Source organism: Magnolia sinica, chromosome 2 (genome assembly GCF_029962835.1).
Source record: "Magnolia sinica isolate HGM2019 chromosome 2, MsV1, whole genome shotgun sequence".
NCBI classification, from domain to species: domain Eukaryota; kingdom Viridiplantae; phylum Streptophyta; class Magnoliopsida; order Magnoliales; family Magnoliaceae; genus Magnolia; species Magnolia sinica.
The window spans coordinates 29,643,908-29,665,661 of NC_080574.1; the positions used below are offsets into that span (position 1 = coordinate 29,643,908).

At 39.6% G+C, this 21,754-nt stretch overlaps 1 protein-coding gene across 1 annotated transcript in view; it reads right to left on the reverse strand.

Annotated features, from left to right (window-relative positions):
* Positions 1 to 21,754, reverse strand: part of LOC131236846 (proteasome subunit beta type-7-B) — a 28,143-nt gene continuing 6,389 nt past the window's right edge. The window contains exons 2-9 of the mRNA XM_058234328.1: positions 20,787 to 20,945; positions 7,592 to 7,733; positions 7,333 to 7,429; positions 5,612 to 5,681; positions 5,409 to 5,513; positions 2,189 to 2,287; positions 2,008 to 2,098; positions 1 to 331 (exon numbers count right to left, since the gene is read on the reverse strand). Coding sequence (XP_058090311.1) covers positions 258 to 331; positions 2,008 to 2,098; positions 2,189 to 2,287; positions 5,409 to 5,513; positions 5,612 to 5,681; positions 7,333 to 7,429; positions 7,592 to 7,733; positions 20,787 to 20,930 — 822 coding nt within the window. The 5' untranslated portion in view covers positions 20,931 to 20,945 and the 3' untranslated portion in view covers positions 1 to 257. The remainder of the gene's footprint in view (positions 332 to 2,007; positions 2,099 to 2,188; positions 2,288 to 5,408; positions 5,514 to 5,611; positions 5,682 to 7,332; positions 7,430 to 7,591; positions 7,734 to 20,786; positions 20,946 to 21,754) is intronic.

The window sequence follows — 21,754 nt, forward strand, 5'->3', positions numbered from 1 at the left end:
TGGCAATCGTCTGAAAAAAGACTTCAATTATCATGAGAACTTCATATTGCTGATGTAAGCTACAATTGGCACATGTAAAACTACTTGGCAGCTAATGAAGAGATTGATTACGACCCAAGATTCCAATCCAATACAATATGTCCTTTTCCCATGCTTTGTAAGGGAAGATAGAAAGAACAAGACATGAAAAGTAAAGATTTTGTAATTCCTCTCACATCTGATTGATTGCCTACCATTTCTCTTCTCTTGAAGGCATCTCACTCCTCCATCGTGTCTCCTTCAACAGCTTCCACTTTCTCCTTCAATGGGGTAATCTTTGTCGTCAGGACCTCTGTAACCACAACATGACAACTAGAATCAGACGACCTCTCATGCATTCACGGAAATGGATGGGAAATGTGCGCTCTCTTTATTGTTATTATTATTATTATTATTATATACAAACTGAAGAAGTAAATGGAAATACAACACCCAAGAAGAAACCAAACCAAGCTCAATAGCTGCTAGCTAACTGGGCGATTACATCATTTCGTACCCATTTCACATGGAAACAAGTGTATGCTACTGGAACATGAAAGCACACACGGATGCACAAGTGCGAGCAGGGATGATGCTTTAAAGGGGAAATGTGCAAGCACACTGGGGATGGGAACTTTCTCACGCACCATCTTGCATTTTGAACATTTGGGCAGTACATATTATGGATTGGACTGTCCATGAACCCACTCATGATAGGCCATCCTATAAAGATCACATCGATCAAATGATGTTAACCATCTGATCAATAATATTTGGAGAATGATGGTCGTGATTGTTCATAAAAAGAGGTCCAATCTTCAATCTCAATCCTCTGTTCAGTGAGACACTCTGATGGTTCTAAAGAATACTTTTGATCAGACAATGCTAAACATCTAATCTATTGATCAGAAAGCAGATGGTTTACACTAAAACGGCCAACATTAGCATGGTTACCATCATCAAATTGGCTACGTAACTTGGATGCAGAAATATGTCAGCAATATGCGTGGATGCGGCTGACATTGACTTGTGTTGACATGGCATAATTTCAGAAAGTGGTGCTTCCTTCATAGCTAATCAGTGTGATTATTGCACATTAACCACAGAAGAGTGGCTTGGACCAAATGGACGGCTTCAAGGTGGAAAACTGTAACTAACTTGAAAAGAGGATGTCTCACACACGACTAGTTGGGCAATAAAGTTATCATCCAACTACCTGTATCAAGTGCGAACAACATCCAAACTGTCCAAAAGTTTTAGCCCTATCATGAAGAAAACATGACGCTAAACTCAGGCTGATCCACTCATCATGTGGGCCCACCATAGGTAATACAGGATAGCGATTGATCTCCTCCAAAGTACACGGGTGGTCCACCTCATGAGTGGATTAGCCGGACTTGTGTCAGGTGTTCTTCATAGTGGGGCCAACATTTTGGATGGGTTGGATGTTGTACGCATGTAAGATGTTGAGGCTCATGAGCTAATTGGACAGTAACTTTATCACCCAACTAGTTGTGTTCATCTTTGAAAACGTTAGAGATTAGTGGTTCTTTTTTTTTCTTTTCATTTTTATTGAATGAAAAATGTTTCTCCTTCCAACCATCCATAAGTTGGACGTGGCAAAACTAATAGCATACCATGTAAGTTCATGACCATGCTCATTATGTAGTGCAAATTATTGGGTGGCTTCACTCTCATGGCCTACGGTGATCATCCACCCAACTAAATTAAAGCTATATAACTAGAATTAGAATGGAAACAGTAGAACAGAAACAAAAAGAGAAAAAAGAAAAGAAAAGAAAAAGACAAGAAAAAGGGAGCCTTTGGCCTGATAATGCATCCAGCACTTGTATGCGTTGTATCTGACATGAGAATATTGTTTAGAAAATGGAGTATCCATGTTGCCTTGCCTATAGGATGCATGGACTACTGCAATTTTTGCATAAGCGTTGAACGGAAGTAACTCTAAGGTCATCTTAAGCTACTAACCGGTTTGCCCCTTGGCAAAGGAATAGCCCTTGGAACTGACATAGGTGCGAGGATTTGGCAACTGGTGGTTCCTCAAGTACTCTTTGTGGCCCTGTGTTAGATTTGATAAAAATAATCATTAGCCTCAACAACCGTTCCGCATCAATAACCAGTTCCAACTGACCGATGATCCAAGACAAACCTTCGTTATTACACAGACATCGACGTTGCTTCCACTTCCCAAGTCATTAAAAATGCCAGAGCATATCGCCTCACATACAAGTTTTATTCCTTCATCTCTCTGCAAAAGAAACCTCATCATTTCAATAGTATCCTGACATCTAGTATTAAAACACTAATTCCTCTTTTTCCAATAATAAAAGGCAAAAGAAGAAATCACAGAGTGTGCAATGTTATTAATAAAAAATTGTAAAAATGGAAAAATAGAAATAGCCTTGCGTCATTCACAACTTGCTGCATTTCCTGCCTCTATGGTACAAGATGTGTGGCATAAATTCCAGATAAATTATGAAATGAAGGCAGAGACAGGCTCTACAGTGAAGGTGTATTTGTGTTTATGTTGATTGAGGTCTCTTTCTTTGTCTTTCTCAGAAGGGTTTGCTATAGGTCTGCAAAAAGTTGAGGTTTCGGGGCTGTTTGGCTGCACTACAAATTGTGGATGGCAGTGAAAGTGCATACTCCCATCCACGGTTGGATAGTTAGAGCTATTTCGCATGCATCTCACAGAACAAGGATGGTGGTATCTGCTACATTCTCCTGTCCAGTAAACACGCCTTAAAATGAGAATGGGCAATAATGGATTAGCATGTTACCACCACATCCTCATTCACGACAGCGGATGTGCTTTCTCATCCACATTTTTAGGTATGGCCCCCAACTCATCCTTCCTTTACAGGCTCCTGTTAATGACAAAGAGGCTGTTGGTCTCTTACTAAAGCCTAATGTGGGCTGGTCGGTTCATGAGGAAGTGCCAGTATTTGCGGCAGGGATCTTAGCAGCTATAGCATCCAATACTTTCAGGCCAGTGTATCCATGATGGCACCATATTCGGAAAATCACTACTTTACAATAATTATATAGATATCTATACCTTTGCCCTGAAATATGGTTTGTCTAAAGATCCACCATCCTGCTAGGGTATCTTTCTCCACACCCAAAAAAGAGCATGGGAAAATGCAGTAAATACATATCTGGATCTATTATATCCGTATTAGAATGTATATGTTGGCATTGTAGCATAGCAGATGGTGTGAAGCTTAGCATGCCTCTCTCCATGCCATATCAGAACATGGAAAGCTGTGGTTGAATGTATGAACACATATCCAAATCTACTATATCTGTATCATAATGCACATATTGGCATCATAGCCTCCATCCCTCTCAGATGAATGAATTAATATGTAATGTTTTTGGTTCTTCTACTCATATTCATCATTCTTCTAGGTCTGAACTCGTATGTTCGTGCTTAATGGCATCCTATAGCTTTGATGATATAATTACAGAAAAGCAAAGAACATAAAATTATGAGTTACAGATAATGAAGATATAGATGCATAACAGTACACAAATTTTACTTGATATATGGGCAAGATACTTTAAAGTGTCAGCACTTACAGAGGAGAGGGTTAGACAGGAATGATAGGTGATACAGGATGACGGCGATGTAAAGCTGACCCCAGGTAGCTAGGACAAAGTTATGAAGACGATGATGAAAGATACTTGACAGAAACAAATTTAGTGATCGCCCCTTGCAATGGAAACATTCATTGTATGGGAATATTCTCTCTTTCCACATCTCAACAAGGTTTAGACAAATAACTGGCATCTATGTAACACGGACATGGCACTTATCAGGTTTCTTGTCATCTTGACTCTTGAAATGGACACACATCAGAGTCTCAGAATTTCCTAAAAATGATTCAATGCATTTTGTACATTTGGCAGTGATGGCAACGATGATATTTTATGAACTTCCCAGTTAATTGGGCTTCTAGAAGTACTCTTAAAAAAAGGATTGGGCTTCAAGAGTTAAATGTGGTTGATACCCTGTGTATGTATCCCACAAGAATGTGACTCTGCATTTCTTAGAAGTCCAGGATATGAATATGGATATGGATATGGCTATACCATTTGAAACATGCTATTTGTATTTAATGTCATGATTACTACAAAATTTTGACCCATTCTATCTAGTGTAATGAGCGTCACTAAGTGCACAAGCACGTATAATAATTCTCATGAACAATCTACATGTGCCAGCATGGCACGCAGATGTCCAATACATACATCAGGTTGGTTGGACCTGCTACATGTTTTCCCAAAAATAAATCTGACCCATTCAGTGTGTGGGCCCCAATATTGGAAACAGGTGATGGGTTAGAAAACTTGGGCCAAGTTTTTCAGAGCCGTATGCTTGTTTCACAAACTGTGGTCCACCTGACCAGTGAATCAACCTGATTATTGGGCTAGGGCATCAATATAGTGGTGCCTTTATGATGGATTGGATCTTGGACCTAACATGTGTGGTGTGTACATGAGCTTTACTGCATAAGCTTTATTTTTAATCATTCTAGTATGTTAAACCTAACAAAATTGTTAATTTACAATTTTTGTAGCACAAGCACCTACATTACGACAAGAAAGAGAATGGTCAGAAATACATAAACAATGAGCCTAATACAAAAGGTTGATGTAAAAGATTTCCTACAGGTATCTCAGAGCATCCAGTACAAGTCTCGGTATATATTGTGTGATGTCATCACATTCGACATTACAGAAGTCACACGGTTTTCCCCATTGGGTGTAGTTTCTATGAATACCTAATGAAAAATGTCTATACCAAAAAACTTTCCAGTACCAGTTAGAAACCAAAATATGCAATCCTTCATCATGATGGAGTCATGCAAGTCATAATGGTAGAAAACACTAAACCATGTAGAGGACAAAAGAGATACTCCCCATACAACTTAAAACACAACGGTGTCATAGAAACTAATATCCAACAATGTCCAACAAATCTCTTCACCAACTAATATCCAACAGTGTTTGTATAATTGCTACCCTCTATGGTAAAAATGCTCTCATATTATAATATCATATGCAGAAAACCCTGATGAAGCTGCACTCTGGAATCAAAATAATTTCAGCGCCAGTTTTATTGATAAAGTTTCTACAACTTTAGTGCCATTATACTAGGTTGTGAACAGAAACACCATAAGATGGGTGAAAATGAACTAAACAAATCAACAATTCGAAGATTACTTAGATGAGACCACAGCTAACATGCGTTCAAGCACATCAACCTTGCTCATTTTTGTAGACCTTTGTGCTATTTCTCACTAGCTGCACCACGATAATGAAAAAAAATACTAAAGAGCGTAGGGAAACCATAGCAAACTTACAGTCAAGCCCTCCCTGTATTTTGACTCGAACATGGCCATTGCAGCAAGAGAACCGGAACCCATGGTTGCAAAAGGCAGAGTGTCAGTTGAACCGTGAGGGTAGATCTGCAAAATGTAATTGTTCAGTCACAAACATGGATGCATGTCATGGACTCGCAAACAACAGTGTATCATTCAAATGTCTATCACCAAATCATACTCACCGTATGCAAGTGTGGTCCAGTAACATCAACACCACCAAGTACCAAAGCCGCACTGACATAACCTTGGTAACTGGCCACAATGAAATGGCATCAGCCTTGTCAAAATGATTAAAAACTGTAACAGAGTAAGCTCATATTACAATCAGTGTTCGAAATATTGGTATCGTGTTATGTATCGCACCCTTGGGATATGGATACGTATCAGTTATCGCATGAGATATATCGGTTGTATCGCATAATGTATCGTTGTTGTTGGAAATATGGGAAAATTGGTTGAATTTTTCAATGAAACTTCCGTGATTGTTAAAAAAGACATTAAAACACACTACTAAATCAAAACATTACAAAAGCCAAGTGGACATAATAGGTTTTCTTTGTATGAGGTCCTAATCTATGCGCTGTCTAACTGAATAGATGCAAGTATATTCAAAGTCTATTCATACATTTTATAAATGTAAGAGGAGGTGTAGAAACACAAGCAATACATTCAAAAGCAAAAGAAGAATCACTAGATCAGGTTACATACATGTTCAATTTTATGTCTGGACACAAAGATTGCAATTGATTTGCGAGAAATTGGGAAAATTTGATCATTTTTTTTCAATTTTCCATAACTCAGCCCACCTCCAAATCTCGAAATCGAAACTCTTTGCATGAAAAATCATGGATTTGTAACAGTTTGACACTGATTTAACATGATTTACAGAAAAAAAAAAAAAGAGATCAAAAATCAAAAATGCTCACCAAATCGAACATGTGAGATATATCCCACTACCTGTGCATTTCGTCTCGCAGAGGTGGGATACAAGATATATCGTGGGATATATCGGCCGATATTGTCAATTCTTAAAACACTGATTACAATAACTTGAGGAGGAATGCTACTTACAAGTGCCCCATGTGTGCCATAGTAGGGTAGTCATCAAGAGGGCTGACAGTGAATGTCCCTGAGCCCAAACATCAGGGTAGCCACTCGGCCACTCCTCAGGTGGGTCACACATGTATGAAGGTTGCAACAGCAGAACTAACAGTCCACAATCAACAGACATGTATGACCGCTTGATGAGTGGCCAACCTTGATTTTTTAAAAGGGACAATTCATCATCTGGTGTGACTGACAGTAGGGGAGCAACTTGGGTGGGTCGGGTTGGGTCGAGGGTCAACCTGAAGCCATTCAAAATCAAGACCCAACCTGGATTACCGTATTGTCAACCTTAGCCCATCTTAGGGTGCATTGGGCTGCCAAATAAATCAGGCCAATCTGCTCGAGGTGCTGGCCATTGCATCCGGTCAGAAACTAGTTACAAGACCTATCTCCTTCATGGCTGTGGGCTTAATCCAATTCGTCCATTTTGAATCTGACGGTGAGATGCTTGGTATCACTGGATCATACCCAAACTGGGAGTTATTTGATACTCTGGTTGCATATGAACGCTGGCACTCAGAAATTATAAACCTGTGGTTCTGCATTGGGTTGAGTTGCCCGAGGCCTTAACCTGAGCCCAACCTGAGTTGAGATCTGGTTGAGGATTTCCAGCCCGAGTCCAACACAAACCGATTTGACCCGACCAAAATCAGGTTGGGCAAGTTGGGTTCAAGTTGAGCCAAACACAAGTTGGACCCTATCTGACAAACATCGCCTCTCATTCGCATGTGCTGGGGCAACTATGTTTTTTTTTTTTTTGAGAGAGAGAGGGGGAGGGAAGAAGGGAGAGAGTTACCTGAAAAGGTGAGACTTTAGAACAGTAAGAGCAGTAACTACCCTTGATTCACGGCCCGTTGCATAACGGTGGAGTTGCAGCTGCGAGCTCACCATATCTAAAGAAAAACAAAACACAAACCAATTCCAGTGTAATGAACAACAATAATGGAGCATGAACATTTAGCAGCTAAGGAAGCATGTGATTGCCGTAATGCAGATTTAGCATGCCTGCATTGTGGTGGTACAGATCATAACAAATGCATGTGTTGTAAAATTACCAGTTACTGCCTCTGTATCAGCAGCAGTTCCTGCTCCACAACAATAAATGTTTGGCGCTATATAATGAATTTTCTCACAGTTCTTATCGCACACTATAGGTCCCGCAGTAGCCCTTGTATCAGCTCCAAGGATGACACCATCCTGAAAATAAACATGATCACTGACTAAGAAGAAAGCTCTCTACCAAAGAAATGATTTCGATTAAAACGTGAACGCAGGCAGAAAATGTTTGGTGGTTCTTGAGTTCTTGATGATATGAGTAGTGGAAGGATCTTTAGTATTCAGTAGCTTGGGGCTCAACTCAAAGACCCATTTGCCATCCCTTCTTGCCTGGAAGAATATTCTAGGAAGTCCTACAATCTCAAGAAGATGCAAGATTGGCAAATGAGAATATCAACTACAATTTCAAGTTCTCCCCTTCCTATCCTATTTTACATTGACATTCCAAAGACCACCATTGTGGCGCCTTAAAATATGTATTGATATTGTGCAACTAAATTAAAATACATTAAACATCATGCACCACTATCATATACATTATAGGAATAAGTGATCTCTGTGTGTATTCCAAATGTCACACAGACACAGGGAAATTAGGAATCGCAAATGTTCTCATCACAATTCTGGTGCAAACTTTTGTGGTGGGCCCCACTGTGATGCGTTGATGACATCCACTCCAACAATCATGCACGCCCAAGCTGATTTAGCCCCTCTTCAAATTGCTAGCTAGCTTCACATCTCTCACCACATGATGGTTGCCACATGGGTTCATTCATCTACTCTCCAGGAGGTTTGAGTTGCCACCTGGCATCTCTGTAACATGACTCAATTGTGGGCACGTAGGCAACTACACAGAAGCCCAATAACTCCTAAGTCCCCTAGACACCCTACCTCTGGTAATCCCCATCTGAGAGGCGCAACAGTACTGCCAACCTCCATTGCAGCAAAGGTGGGAGCTACCAATGAAGTATTAAGCACCAAAGGATGCTCAAAGGAAGAGTTCTGGCTACATCCAAACCCGATAGATTTGAAGTCGACAACGATCAGAAAAGAAAGACCACTCAATTCCAGGTCAATCACCTTCCCAACCACCATTTCGGGCATAGGGAGGATTCTCGATATTGCAAACAGTAGGAACAACTTCTCCAAAGATAACTTATCAATCTCAAAAACCTTCCCAATCCAAGAGCCGACATTATACAATACTGGATTAACCAATGTGTGTGCAGGAACTCAATACAAACAGATCCAGATTAATCTATTGGTCAGAACCTCCGACGCTCCATCATTCGACCTTCACCAATGACATAGACTAGGGGAGAGATTCATGTCTAGTGAAACGATCATTTCCACCATAAGTGAAAGCCAACAGTTATGGAGGAAGTGGTTGTTTCTGTTGGATGATGTCAAAAGGGTTAAAATGAGTGGATAATTTCACCACCATTGTAGAGAGATAATCTCACTCACCAAGGTTCTTTTCTAATCTCTAGAAAGGAATTTGAGAGGAAGCTGAATTTTCTACTCAATTGCATCATGATAAAATCTCCATAACTCATTCTATATAGAGAGTGTTTTATATTGTTTCTAAACTTCAAAAAACTAGTTCAGCTACTAAGCAAGCTTACTAAGGATAACTTGCTAATCAAGTAACTAAAGAAAATTCAGAAACAAAGAATAAAAAAAGAAAAAAAAGAAAAGAAAAGTCTTCACACATGTTTAGCCAAGTGGCCTAATGTACAGGCCTCTAAATCTGGACTGTATAGTCAGTTAAATGGACCGCAAGATTACAGACAGTTCAGACCACATAGTTGGACTGATTTAATGATTCAATGGATTGTGGGGGTCCACTTTTCTACTTGCGATGTGTGCATACTGCATAGGGCTGGCAATGCACTGGGCCTGGGCCTAGGAAAATCAATATTTTGAATAGGCCTGGCTTGACCAGTTCAAAATCCGGTTTGAAACAACCCCAGGCCCGCTCATTGCCGGGCCAATGCATGTATACTTTGATTGGAACAGGTTTGCACCAGGAAAGACAACAGAGACAACTTACCAGATTCACTAGTGGAAGCTTATTATTGATTGTTATTTCTTGGAGAATTTAGGATGTTGTTGTATGTATATAATGTTAGTGTTAGTGTGTGGGTGTGTTGGGTACACAGTCTTTTGTGTTCCTCTGGAGTATGTAAGAGTGTTCTCTTCCTCTCAAACTATCTTTTCCTCTTCTTCCTCTCCCCTTCTTCTCTCTTCTTCTTCCTTTCCCTTCCAAACCTCTCAAATCTACTTGGCATTAGAGCCACGATCTTCGCATTGATAGCACGGTTTCGATTGGGAAGACCATGATTTGATAGATCTCTATTTTAGAAGAATTATGGTGATTTTTGTGAGATTTTTAGAGACCATCTGAGGTATGTTTCACTCATTTTTCTCTTTCGGCGAAGAAACCCCAAATCTCAATTTTCCTTTGACTTCTCTCATATTAGTAGCTGTTTCTCTGGATTCTCCACACATAATGGGTCAGTTTTACTGTATTCAACTTCCCATGGAGTTGTTTTGGAGAGAAGAGGTGATTTGGGGGCGCTGTAAAGCCAAACAGAGGACTGGCCGTACCGTTTCTTGACTTCCCATGGAATTGTTTTAGAAAGAAGAGGTTTTACAGTATTTGACTTCGCACTTATAGCTCGCTATTGCACTCATTGTAGGGGTACCAACCACTCTGTCGATTGTTGCTCGGACCTTCTTGGTCACCCATCCTAGGCAGGTGTGTTGGTGGTTGGTAGTGTCTCCACTAGTTCCAAGAAGACTTCAGATTCGACTTTAGTAGAGAAGTCTACCTCAGGTGATTCTGTTCTCGTCTTGTGAGGCCTATGATGCCTTGATGCATTGCATGTGCGTGAGGTCCCTAACACTTCCAGAGCCACTATAGACCAGTCAGGTACTGCCCTCCATGTGGTCTCTCCTCCTACTTCCTGGGTCATTTTGACTCTAGAGCTACCTCACACATGACTAGTAGGCCGCATTTGTTTAGCTCCTATCTCTCTTCTATCCAGTCACACTCGGTCACTATTTCTAATGGAAACCAAACTCATGTATGTAGATTTGGTTCCATCAAGCTCTCTCCTATGTACTTTTCCTCCGTTTTGCATTTCCTAGCTTCCCTCTCTATCTATTATCTGTTAGCTCTCTTACTAAATCATTGAATTGTTCAATAACCTTCTTACCTTCTCATTGAGTGATTCAATACCTCCAGACCAAGTGAATCATTGGTCGGGGCCATGAACATGGAGGAATTTACTTTTTTGATGATGTAACTGCAAAAGCATCTAGTGCCTTGTCCTTAGATAATGAGTTAGTTTCTCAATGGTATTGCCATTTAGGGCATCCATCTGTGTCCAGGTTAAAACTTTTGATTCCTGCCATATTTGTATATAAACATTAGAACTATGAAAATTGCGGGTTCTCTAAACGTCATTGGACCATGTTTCCTCCTAGTTTGTCTAAGAGGAAACCCATGCCATTCGAGTTGGTCCACTCGGACGTTTGGGGTCTTGCTCTAGTTATCACTCTTTTTTTATATAAATATTTTGTTATATTCTAATTGCACATGGATGACCCGGGTTATCTCTTAAAATCCAAGGGTGACGTTTTTGATATATTTAAGCTCTTTTACAGTGAAGTGGTCAACCAATTTCAATGCCCCATCAAAGCTTTCCATTCTAATAATGGGGGCGAGTATTTGTAGAATGACTTTTTGTCTTTCTTGTAGGATCATGGTATCTTATCCTGTACAACATGTCCACACAACCCTCGACAAAATGATGTCGTTGAGCGAAAGAACCATTACCTTCTTGAAGTTACTCGTGCCCTCCTACTTGGTATGAATTTTTTAAAACGATTTTGGGATGATGCCTTACAGCTGTTTTCTTGATTAATCGCATTTTATCTCAAATATTGTCACACAAGTCTTCATTTAAAATCTTGCACCCATGGAACAAACTGTTTTTGTTACCCCCTAAAGGTTTTGGGTGTACACACTTTGTTCATATTTTTTATGGGAGTAATGATAAGTTGAGTCTTTGAGCCATAAAGTGTGTTTTCTTAGGGGTATAAGTGTTACGATCCCTTGACCTGTAAAGGTATGTGTCTACAAATGTCACCTTCCTTGAAGAGATTCCATACTTTTTTGCTGAAGGGAGATCTCAATGCCATCCTTTTGCTAGTCAGGGGGAGGTCATACAGTCTGAAACCAACCCTATACTTCTTTCAGTTGTCTGTCCTGATAATGTAGTACCTCCCCCATTTGTTTCGAAGCATATTCTTGTGTATCATCGATGAACTAAAACCTCTACTGATCACCCACCTACTTCATCCACTCTTGCTGGTGATTCAGATATAAGCTCTTACTCTCATCCTCATGACGATCTTTTCATCATTTTACGTAAGCCTTCCTACTCATGTAGGAAGCATCCCATTAGTAATTTTGTTTCCTACCACCATCTTTCACCTTCCTTCTAGTCTTTTGTAGCTTGTATATCCTCCTTTGCCACCCCACACAATTTGAAGGATGCCATGTGTAGCCTTGGCTATGATGGAAGAAATGCAGGCTTTGGAGAAGAATAATGCCTGAGAATATCGTCCACATGGTTCCTTCGACCGTTACAAGGCAAGATTGGTCGCAAAGGGTTTTACTCAAACATATGGTGTGGACTACTTCGAGACATTCTTTCCAATGGCAAAACTAACTATGTTTGTGTGGTTATCTTTGTGGCCATAAATTTGTCGTGGCCCTTGTTCAGCTAGATGTGAAAAATGACTTCTTATATGGTGATCATGTTGAGGAGTTCTATATGGATCAACCCCTGGGTTTTTCCATGCCTCGCAGCTCTCACGATTCACCCCTTGTGTGTCGCCAAATGAAATCAATTTATGGTCTCAAACAGGCCGTTCACGAGTCAAGCTAGCTCGATTAACTCGCTCGACTCGGCTCGAGTTAGCTCGGATTGACTCGGTTTGAAGGGCCGAGTCGGGGCGAGTCAAGCTGTAATATGGAAGCTCGAGTTGAGTTCGACCATGGGCCGTTTTAACTCGACTCGAGCTCGAGCTCGACTCGCCTCGAAGCTGGAACTCGAGCTCGACTCGGCTCGATTGGAAATAGGTTAAATTATATATAATTTATATATTATATATAAATATAATAATATATATATGTAGATATATAAAATAAGAAAAAGTAAAATATTTTTACGGTTTCTAAAAAACCTACCCGGCTACCCCACGTCCCCACCCGCCGCAGCTTTCCCTTTCTCCATTTTCCTTTTCTTCTCCATCTCTACCCCACCCAGCCCGCTGACCGCCGATCGCCTGCCCAACGAGGTGAGTGCATCTCCTTTTCTTCTTCTTCTTCTTTTTCTTGATTCCGTTGGAGATCCACCCGATCTCGCAAATTTTAACGGCATATTTTAAGTATGGGCGAGATCAGGGACACTGGCCTATTTCTATGCGGTCATCCTGATGGTGGGGCCCACATGAAATCTCATCTTTACGGTTCCATGATAGATACGATGGATATGAAAAGAAATGTCAGTCTTCAAATCCTGCCTTCATTCTGAGAAAAGCATGTTGAGGGTATGGGCGTTTTTTAATGGATGCAGACTACCTACTGACAGATTTGAGTAGCGAGAATCGCTACTTAAGTGACGTCACCAGGTTCAGTGGGTCCCATTATAATGTATGTTTTGTATCCACACCATCCGTGCATTTGAAGAGACCATTTTAGGGCATGATCAAAAGAATGAGTGAGATCCAAATCTCAAGTGGACCCCACCACAGAAAACAGTGGAGAGACTGACGCCCACCGTTAAAACCTTCTAAGGGCCACAGAAGTTTCCGATCTAGCTGATACGTGTGTTTTCCCTTATATAATGTCTTTTTTAACTTATGAACAGGTTGGATCTCAAATAAACATCACGGTGGACCTTAGGAAAGTTTCAACGGTGGCCGTCACTCTCTCCACTGTTTTCTGTGGTGGGGTCCACTACAGATTTGGATCTGACTAGTTCTTTAAATAATACCTTAACATGATCTCTCCAAATGGATGGACGGTGTGGATACAACACATCTACCATGGTGGGACCCACGGGAACCTGTCAGTAGCTAATCCACGTCCTTTTTAGTTGGTTACCTTAGACGCTAATTTCCAGCGAAAGACTTTCTTCCTGCGCAAGATTCTGTGTGGGTCTTACCTAATTGTTTGTGTGATATCTAACCCCTCTATCCGGTTTTTAATCTCATTTTATGGCGTGGGACCAAAATCGAGGAGGATCAAAAACTCATATGGGCCACACAAGAGGAAAAAGTGGAGATTTAGTGACCACCATTGAAATATTTATATGTCAATAAAAGTTTTTAACGATATAATTTTTTGGTTTTTTCACATTATCTAAGTGAAAATAACCTTATAAACGGTCTAGATGGCATATAAACAGCAAGGTAGAGCCCAGGAAGGTTTCAATGGTACGCATTCCTTTCCCAACTGTTTCATCTCCTATGGCCCACTTGAGTTTTGGATCCGTCTCATTTTTGGTAGAATGTCTTGAAATGAGGTTGAAAAACGGATGGACGGCTTTGATTTCTCACAAACATCACAGCGGGCCCCACCTAGAATCCTTGCGCAGGAACTTCCTGCTTAAAGGCTTTTGCAGGAAATCCGCATCCTATTTCTGAGACTGATATTGTACACGTGGCAGTATGGACAAGACGTCCCTGCCTTGGAAGGTCTGCATTGTTTAAAAAAATAATTCAAACTCAATAGTAATGTTTAATTGATCGTCGTACCATCATAAAAGCAAGCAAATGTAAGTACGATCTACATTCTCAACGTGCGGAACTATTCCGATCAGACGGTCAGGGTCCTTCGAATGTAATTTTCTAGTATACAAGACGATAGAAAAGTTGATGAACGGTCCTGATCACCAGGTCTAAAAACTGCTTTGCTAAGAAAGGTCCACGTGCACACCAATGAGAACCATTCAAATCATGAGCCCATTCTGATAAGAAACTCATAAAAAAATGGTAGGAAAAATAAAAAATAAAAAAATCCTCTGATGTGTTTGTTTGAAGAAAGGGTTCATATCATTTCCCTTTTTCAGTTTTTCTTTTACAAAAATCATTTTTAAGAAACCTCTTCAAAAGAGGATTTTAACGGTTAAGATATTGAGAGATGACTTTTTCTATTACACCACTGACCTTAAACATTTTCATAGAAAAAATAGTGCAAAAGAAACATGGGACAATTCCAACTTCTATTGATGAATACCTATTTGTTGAAATGAGATACCTATTTGTTGAAATGAGAGCATTGGACCAATATATCTCTAACAATATGAAAATCAAATAATTAAATAAACATAATATTTTTTTCATAATAATTTGCCAGAGAGTAGACTAGCATAAGCCATATTAGTATCATATAGATAAGGAAGAACATCTTATAGATGTGCATATCTTGTAGATAACTTAAAACATTTTATAGATATACCTAGAATTTGTATATTAAACATCATATAGATTTCCTCCTTAGTTTAAAAATACAACTTTCATCTTAGTAGATTAAAAAATAAAAATATAAAAGTAGATTAAAAAAAAAAAAAAAAAAAATCAAAGTAGGTGTGTATCATCTATCACATCATACCAGAGTATCAATGCTTTTCTCTTGATTTTGTCCATTTGTTTCAATTTGGGCCCACCATTTTGACGGTGAGAGTTGGCATGCATGTGTGACACATGTAGTGTGCATGAATAACCACAGTAAATGACAATCTTGTGCAAAAGCACGAATAAAAGGTCAATGAACCATTATACCACAAGGGTGTTGGACTCCAGGCTCTAGCATTTATTGAGGAATAGGAAACCTATAGTAATGAAAACAGCTGAAGGGCACCATCACAGGAAAAAGAGTCATCTCAAGGTAAGGACAGAACTTTGCAGGGTAAGCTTTGATACTCTTGTAGAGTTACATTGATGATATGCATGCCCTTAGTAATTTTATTCCTGTGTTACAATTAGTGGTATGTTACCGAATGGGATAGAGACAATTAACACCTCTAGATAGAGACAAGTAGGAATAAGATATTTAGAAATAATTAGGAAATAAAAATTGAAACAATTATGGACAATTTATAGTTATGTATATGTATGTATCCCGGTGGATTTATTTATTAGGAGACTATTTGAGACACTTGTGTCTTACAGTTTATGGAGGGGCCCGATATTATTTGTATTATATATTTATATATACGTATAAATATCGTTGACTGATTCCTTCAACCTATAAAAACCCTTATCTTACCCTACCCTTGTTATCTTTTGATTTTTAGATGACTACTGAAGAAAATCCAAGTACTCCTGGCCCTGGTGCGTCAATCAATTCTCCTTTAGCCGTGATGGATGAAGAAAAATTAGATAACAAAGTTGAAACAACTTCAGTTATTGTGAAAGAGAAAAAAAGATTGGCGATATGGGAATCTTTTGATAAGATCATGCAACCAGATGGTTCAGTCAAGATTAGATACAAGTATTGTAAAACTCTTTACGGCAAGCATTCTGGTTCTTCTACAACTCACTATCAGAGACATCTTAATAAATGTGTGAAGAGACCAAGAACATTGAAGGGTGGAGTTCAGCAACTGCTTTCATTAATTGTTTCTGAAGATGACGACTCTAAAGCTGCACTTTCAACGTATAAACTGATGCAGATAAACTGAATGAATGGTTTGTGAGATTAGTACTAGTCCATGAAAAGCCATTTAACATGGTAGAAAGTAAGGTTTTCATGGGATTTTGTAAATTTCTAAATCCCAGATGTGAGAGGCCTCTCGTAGTACTGTGAAAAGAGAGTACATGAAAATGTATGCTGTTAAGAAAGCTAACTTGAAAGCTTTCCTAGCATCTATATCCAGATTAAGTTTGACTTCGGATATGTGGACGACCTCGAATCAGAGAAAGGGATATATGTCATTGACCGCATACTTTGTTGATGCGGATTGGAAACTACAAAAGAGGATTTCAAACTTCTGCCACGTTCCCCCTCCACATACCGTTGTGGTCATGTCCGATTATATTTACAATTGTCTTGTTGAGTGGGGCATTGAAAAGAAAATTTCTTCAATTACTTTAGATAATGCCTCGTCCAACGATACTTTGGTTTCTTTTTTACGTACTCAGTTCAAAGCTGTCGGAAATTTATTATTCGAAGGTAAAATATTCCAAGTTAGATGTTGTGCTCACATACTCAACTTGATTGTGCAAGAAGGGCTGAAAGCAATTGATTCAACGATTGCAAACATACAATATAACGTTAAATACATAAGGGGGTCACCTTCAAGACTGAGTACGTGGAATGATATAATCCAACGATTGGATTTGAAATCTAAACAGCAGTTAAAGTTAGATGTCTGCACTCGCTAGAATTTCACTTATGAAATGTTGGATACAGCTCTACAATTTAAAGTTGCATTCCCTGAACTTGCGGCGCGCGATAAAATGTACACATACGTGCCAAGTGATGAAGACTGGAAGAAAGCTGAAGATGTTCATCGATTTCTCAAATTTTTTTACGACTGCACGAAGATTTTTTTAGGAAATCAATATCCCACGACAAATCAATTTCTTCCTGAAATTATTTTCATTATGAAAGCACTAAAAAGTGTGCTGGTGATGGGCCAGAATTTTTAAAAGCGATGGCTATAGGAATGCAGATGAAATTTGATAAGTATTGGGCTGACTGCCACTTGTTAATGGCCATTGCAGTTGTTATGGATCCACAATACAAGAGGGCAATGATTAAGTATGTTTTCATATCACTTCATTCCAATTCTAAAAGAGTTTCAGCGGAGATCGCCATTATTAATGCTGCGATTGAAGAGTTGTTTGCTTCATATGTTGATAATTCGGCCAAAACATCAAGTGTAATAGGTATTTCTCAAACTACGGGTAGTTCTTCTACTGATGCTGAGGGCGAGCGACTTCGTGACTTTATGTCTTTCTTAGATGAAGAAGAAATAGATACAAAGAAAATTGAATCCAAAGTGGAGAAGTATTTAAAGGAGCCGGTCATAAAGCTAAAAGATAATAATTTCGATGTTTTGCAATGGTGGAAGTCTCGAGATCGTGAATACCCAAGACTTTCGTTGATGGCACGAGACATTTTATCAATTCCAATTTCGACCGTGGCATCAAAATCAGCTTTTAGCACTGGCAGCAGGGTAGTTAGCAAGTATCGAAGTTCGCTCGCCTCGAATACAGTTGAAGCACTGATATGTACACAAGATTGGTTGCATCCAGTTTGGGGCGGTAGCAGTTTCAATGCTGAAGAGTATAAAGAGGACAATGAAATTGAAAACGTGGGTCAGAATGCTTGAAGGAAGGAAAACTTAAAAAATTTTCATGAGCAGTTTTATAATTTTTGATATATTTTAACTCTTTCGAATTGATGTTGATGTTGATTATTGAGGACAAAATATGGTTTTGTGGTATGATATTGATAGTATATAGAGGTTTTTCATTTATGTCTCAGTAGTTAGTAATGTGGCATTAGCATATGAGACATTTAATTTATATTTTTTAACCAAATTTTTAATAATATAACATATGATGATATAAATAAGCTCGAGCCCGACTCGAGGTAAACTCGACTCGACTCGAGCCACTAGCTCGACTCGAACTCGACTCGACAACTTTGGCAAACAAACCAAGCTTCAATGTTGAGTTCGAGGCCGAGCTCGAACTCGAGTACCCCATGGACAAGCCAAGCTGAGCTTGGCCCACCTCGACTCGACTCAGCTCGATGCCCACCTCTAGTAAGGGGCCACGACTTGGGTACCATCGTTGTGTTAATGGACTTTGGATTTATTCACAGCCAAGCGGATCATTCTCCCTTTGTTTGTCGTCGACCCATAGGAGTTATGGTTCTAATTGTGTATGTGGATGACATTGTGCTGTCTAAAGATGATGATACAGAGGGAATGATGGATGTTGAATCTTTTCTCAAAACTCGTTTTGAGATCAAAGACCTATGGACTCTTTGGTACTTCTTGGGGATTGAAGCCGCTTCAAAGAAAATATGATCTTGATCTTCTCTCTGAGACAGGGATGCTAGGATGCAAGCCTGCCGCTACGCCTATGGATACTACTATGAAACTCAATCTTAATGATGGTGCTTGCCTCTCTAATCCAAGGATGTACCGTCGGTTGGTTGGCCGACTTATTTCTCTCACTATTACCCAGCCAGATCTTTCTTATGCCATAAGTGTTTTTAGACAATTCATGCATACCCTCATACCGTGCATCTGACGGCTATGTATCATATCCTTTGGTATCTCAAGTCCGCCCCGAGTAAGGGTTTGATCTTTCAGCAGCACAATCATCTTCATCTTTCGAGCTACTTCGATCCTGCACGTGTTGGAAGTCTACATGATCAACGATTTACATCTAGATATTGTATGTTCGTTGGTGACAATCTTGTCACCTGGAAGAGTAAGAAGCAATCCGTTGTTGCATGCTCTTCTGCTGAAGCTGAGTCTAGGGAGATGGCTCATGCAATATGTGAACTTGTTTGGCTTGAACACTTTTACAAGAACTTGGCTATACTCCTTTTAGTCCCATTCCTTTGCACTGTGATAATCAGTTGCCATTCACATTGCCAGCAATCTGGCGTTTCATGAGCGCACAAAGCACATTGAGGTCGATTGTCACTTCATTTGGGAGAACATGGCTAACAAGGAAATTGCAACTCCTTTCATTCGCTCTGGGGCTCAATTGGCTAATGTCCTAACCAAGACTCTCAGTCAAGATGCTCTTCTCCATATTACTGTCAAGTTGGGCATCAACGACATTTATGCTCCAACTTGAGGGGGAGTATAGAAAGATAATGCAGTGTATGTATATAATGTTAGTGTTAGTGTGTGAATGTGTTGGGTATAAAATCTTTTGTGCTCCTCTAGAGTATGTAAGAGTGTTCTCTTCCAATATAATAAAAGTACGTGTTAGGGTTTTGTGTACTCTAAGACACAACAAGCACTTTTCTCTTAAACTCTCTTTTCCTCTTCTTCCTCTCCTCTTCTTCTCTCTTCTTCTTCCTTTCCCTTCCAAACCTCTAAAATCTACTGATATGGCATAGTGAGTGTTCCTCCTTATTAGAATGGAATTCCTAGGCAGGCAGCAGTTTCTGGGCTAGCCAAGGCATTGGACATGGTGGTGGAAATCAATTCAAAGTCTAGTTCGAAACCTCTCCAACTGTTAGGTGCCCTGGATGCTTTCAAGATTCAATCGCAACTGAGAGGATCGGGCAATGGAGGCTAGATTTTTCTATGATGAGATTAAAGAGGTGGTCTAAAGGAAGAGTTTTTAGTGATAGCAAAGGTGTTGCACCCTTCACTTTCTGTGGCCTGTGGGGGATTCTTTCCCTTTATTGTACATGGCATATTGTTTTCTTCTTCTTCTTCTTCTTCATATGTTTTCTTATTACTAAATTTTACTTGTCCATAAAAAATTAAACAAAAAAGCACTTGAGGGTTATTACAATTTTACTTGGTCTTCACCACACAATTCAGTTGTGAACTGATGCAACCTAAACTTGTGGATAAACTCAAGATTAGTAGACCCATGTAGTCCTTCAATAGTTGAGCATTTTCTACTCTTCGTGAATTTGTTTCCTTTTCAAAAAGTACTTCAAACAAATAAAAGGAAAGAGCCTGCAAATGGACGAGTGCAATTCAACTATCCAAGGGACTTGTGGCTCACCCATACAATGTGGCACATATGGGTGTGATAAAAGTCACCATGAGGTGGTCTACATGGTTAGATGACTTGGCCCAAAACATCAAGCTAATCCACTCATCTAGTAGGCAACACATGCAGAAAAGAAATGCACATTTAAAATTTTGACCAGCTGTCTGCATTCAATGTACCAGTGTAGTGCACCAGCTAAGCAGATCAGCCTGATTTGAAGCCAAGGCATCTATACAGTGGTGCCTGCATATTGAGCAACATAGATCTAACACAAGTCTGCAAGTCCCTTGGCAAGTACAGACTCCAGGCATGCATTCACTTCATGTTTCTCAAAAGGAATGCATACATGCTCTCCTATCTAACTAGTGAAGTACTTTGCAGAAAGACTAGAATTGCATTTTTACTTACCTGAAAAACTAAACCAACAATAGTCGTTCCAGTCTTTCGGAAAGATGGAGGCTGAACACCTTTCTTCAAAAGCATATCATTTCTGCGACATAGATCAAAATTGAATCCGCCCTTGGGAGGAACATCTATCGATGCTTTAGCCATGTCTAAAACTTAAAACTACAAACAAGAGAGCAAAAGTTTAATTAGTTGGAGATCTCACCAAGCATTCAGTAGTCAGATCTTGCAAATCATCAAAGTATGTCAACTCAATGAGGAACTGGAGATTTCAAGTCCGGTTCAACTTAGATAAGCGAAGCAACTCTCATGATTAAAAATTATTCCAGCCGTACCAGCGCATGTGCTACCTTAGAGATCTTACGCAAGTCTGCACAAGTGGGGTCTATGGTTCAATGATCCAACTATTCACTTGATGGGTAAACTAGAGGATGCATATGGCATTCTCACCTCATCTGGCATTGAGTTTGAACAAGTTGGGCTCATTGCTCCATGATCCAAAGTGTGAGCTTGATGAGATCCATGTGGGTGCATATGACCAAGAAATCTCTAAAATTTGGCAATACTGCCATTTGATCTATGGGCTGCAAACAGATGATTATGACAAAATAATAATAATAATAAATAAAATACAACATTCATCCGCGTGCAATAGGACAGCCAAAGATTAGATGCTTAGGATCTTCCAATCTAGAAGTTATTCTAGGCATGGGCCATATGTCCTGGGGCTTATCAGATCACCGGTCTGGATCAGTGAAACATGGGCCTTACTTGTACAAATTCAAGGCCCATGATCATCAATGACCAAATATATACTCCGTTCAAGGAAGATTTGTTTTCCCTATATCATAACAGTTTCATCATTAAATAACATATTTGCATAGTGTGCAATGGACATTGGACAACCTACTGATACAGCCAAAACATTGGATTTGAAGGGGGAAAAAAAAAACAATTTTTTATAGAACCAA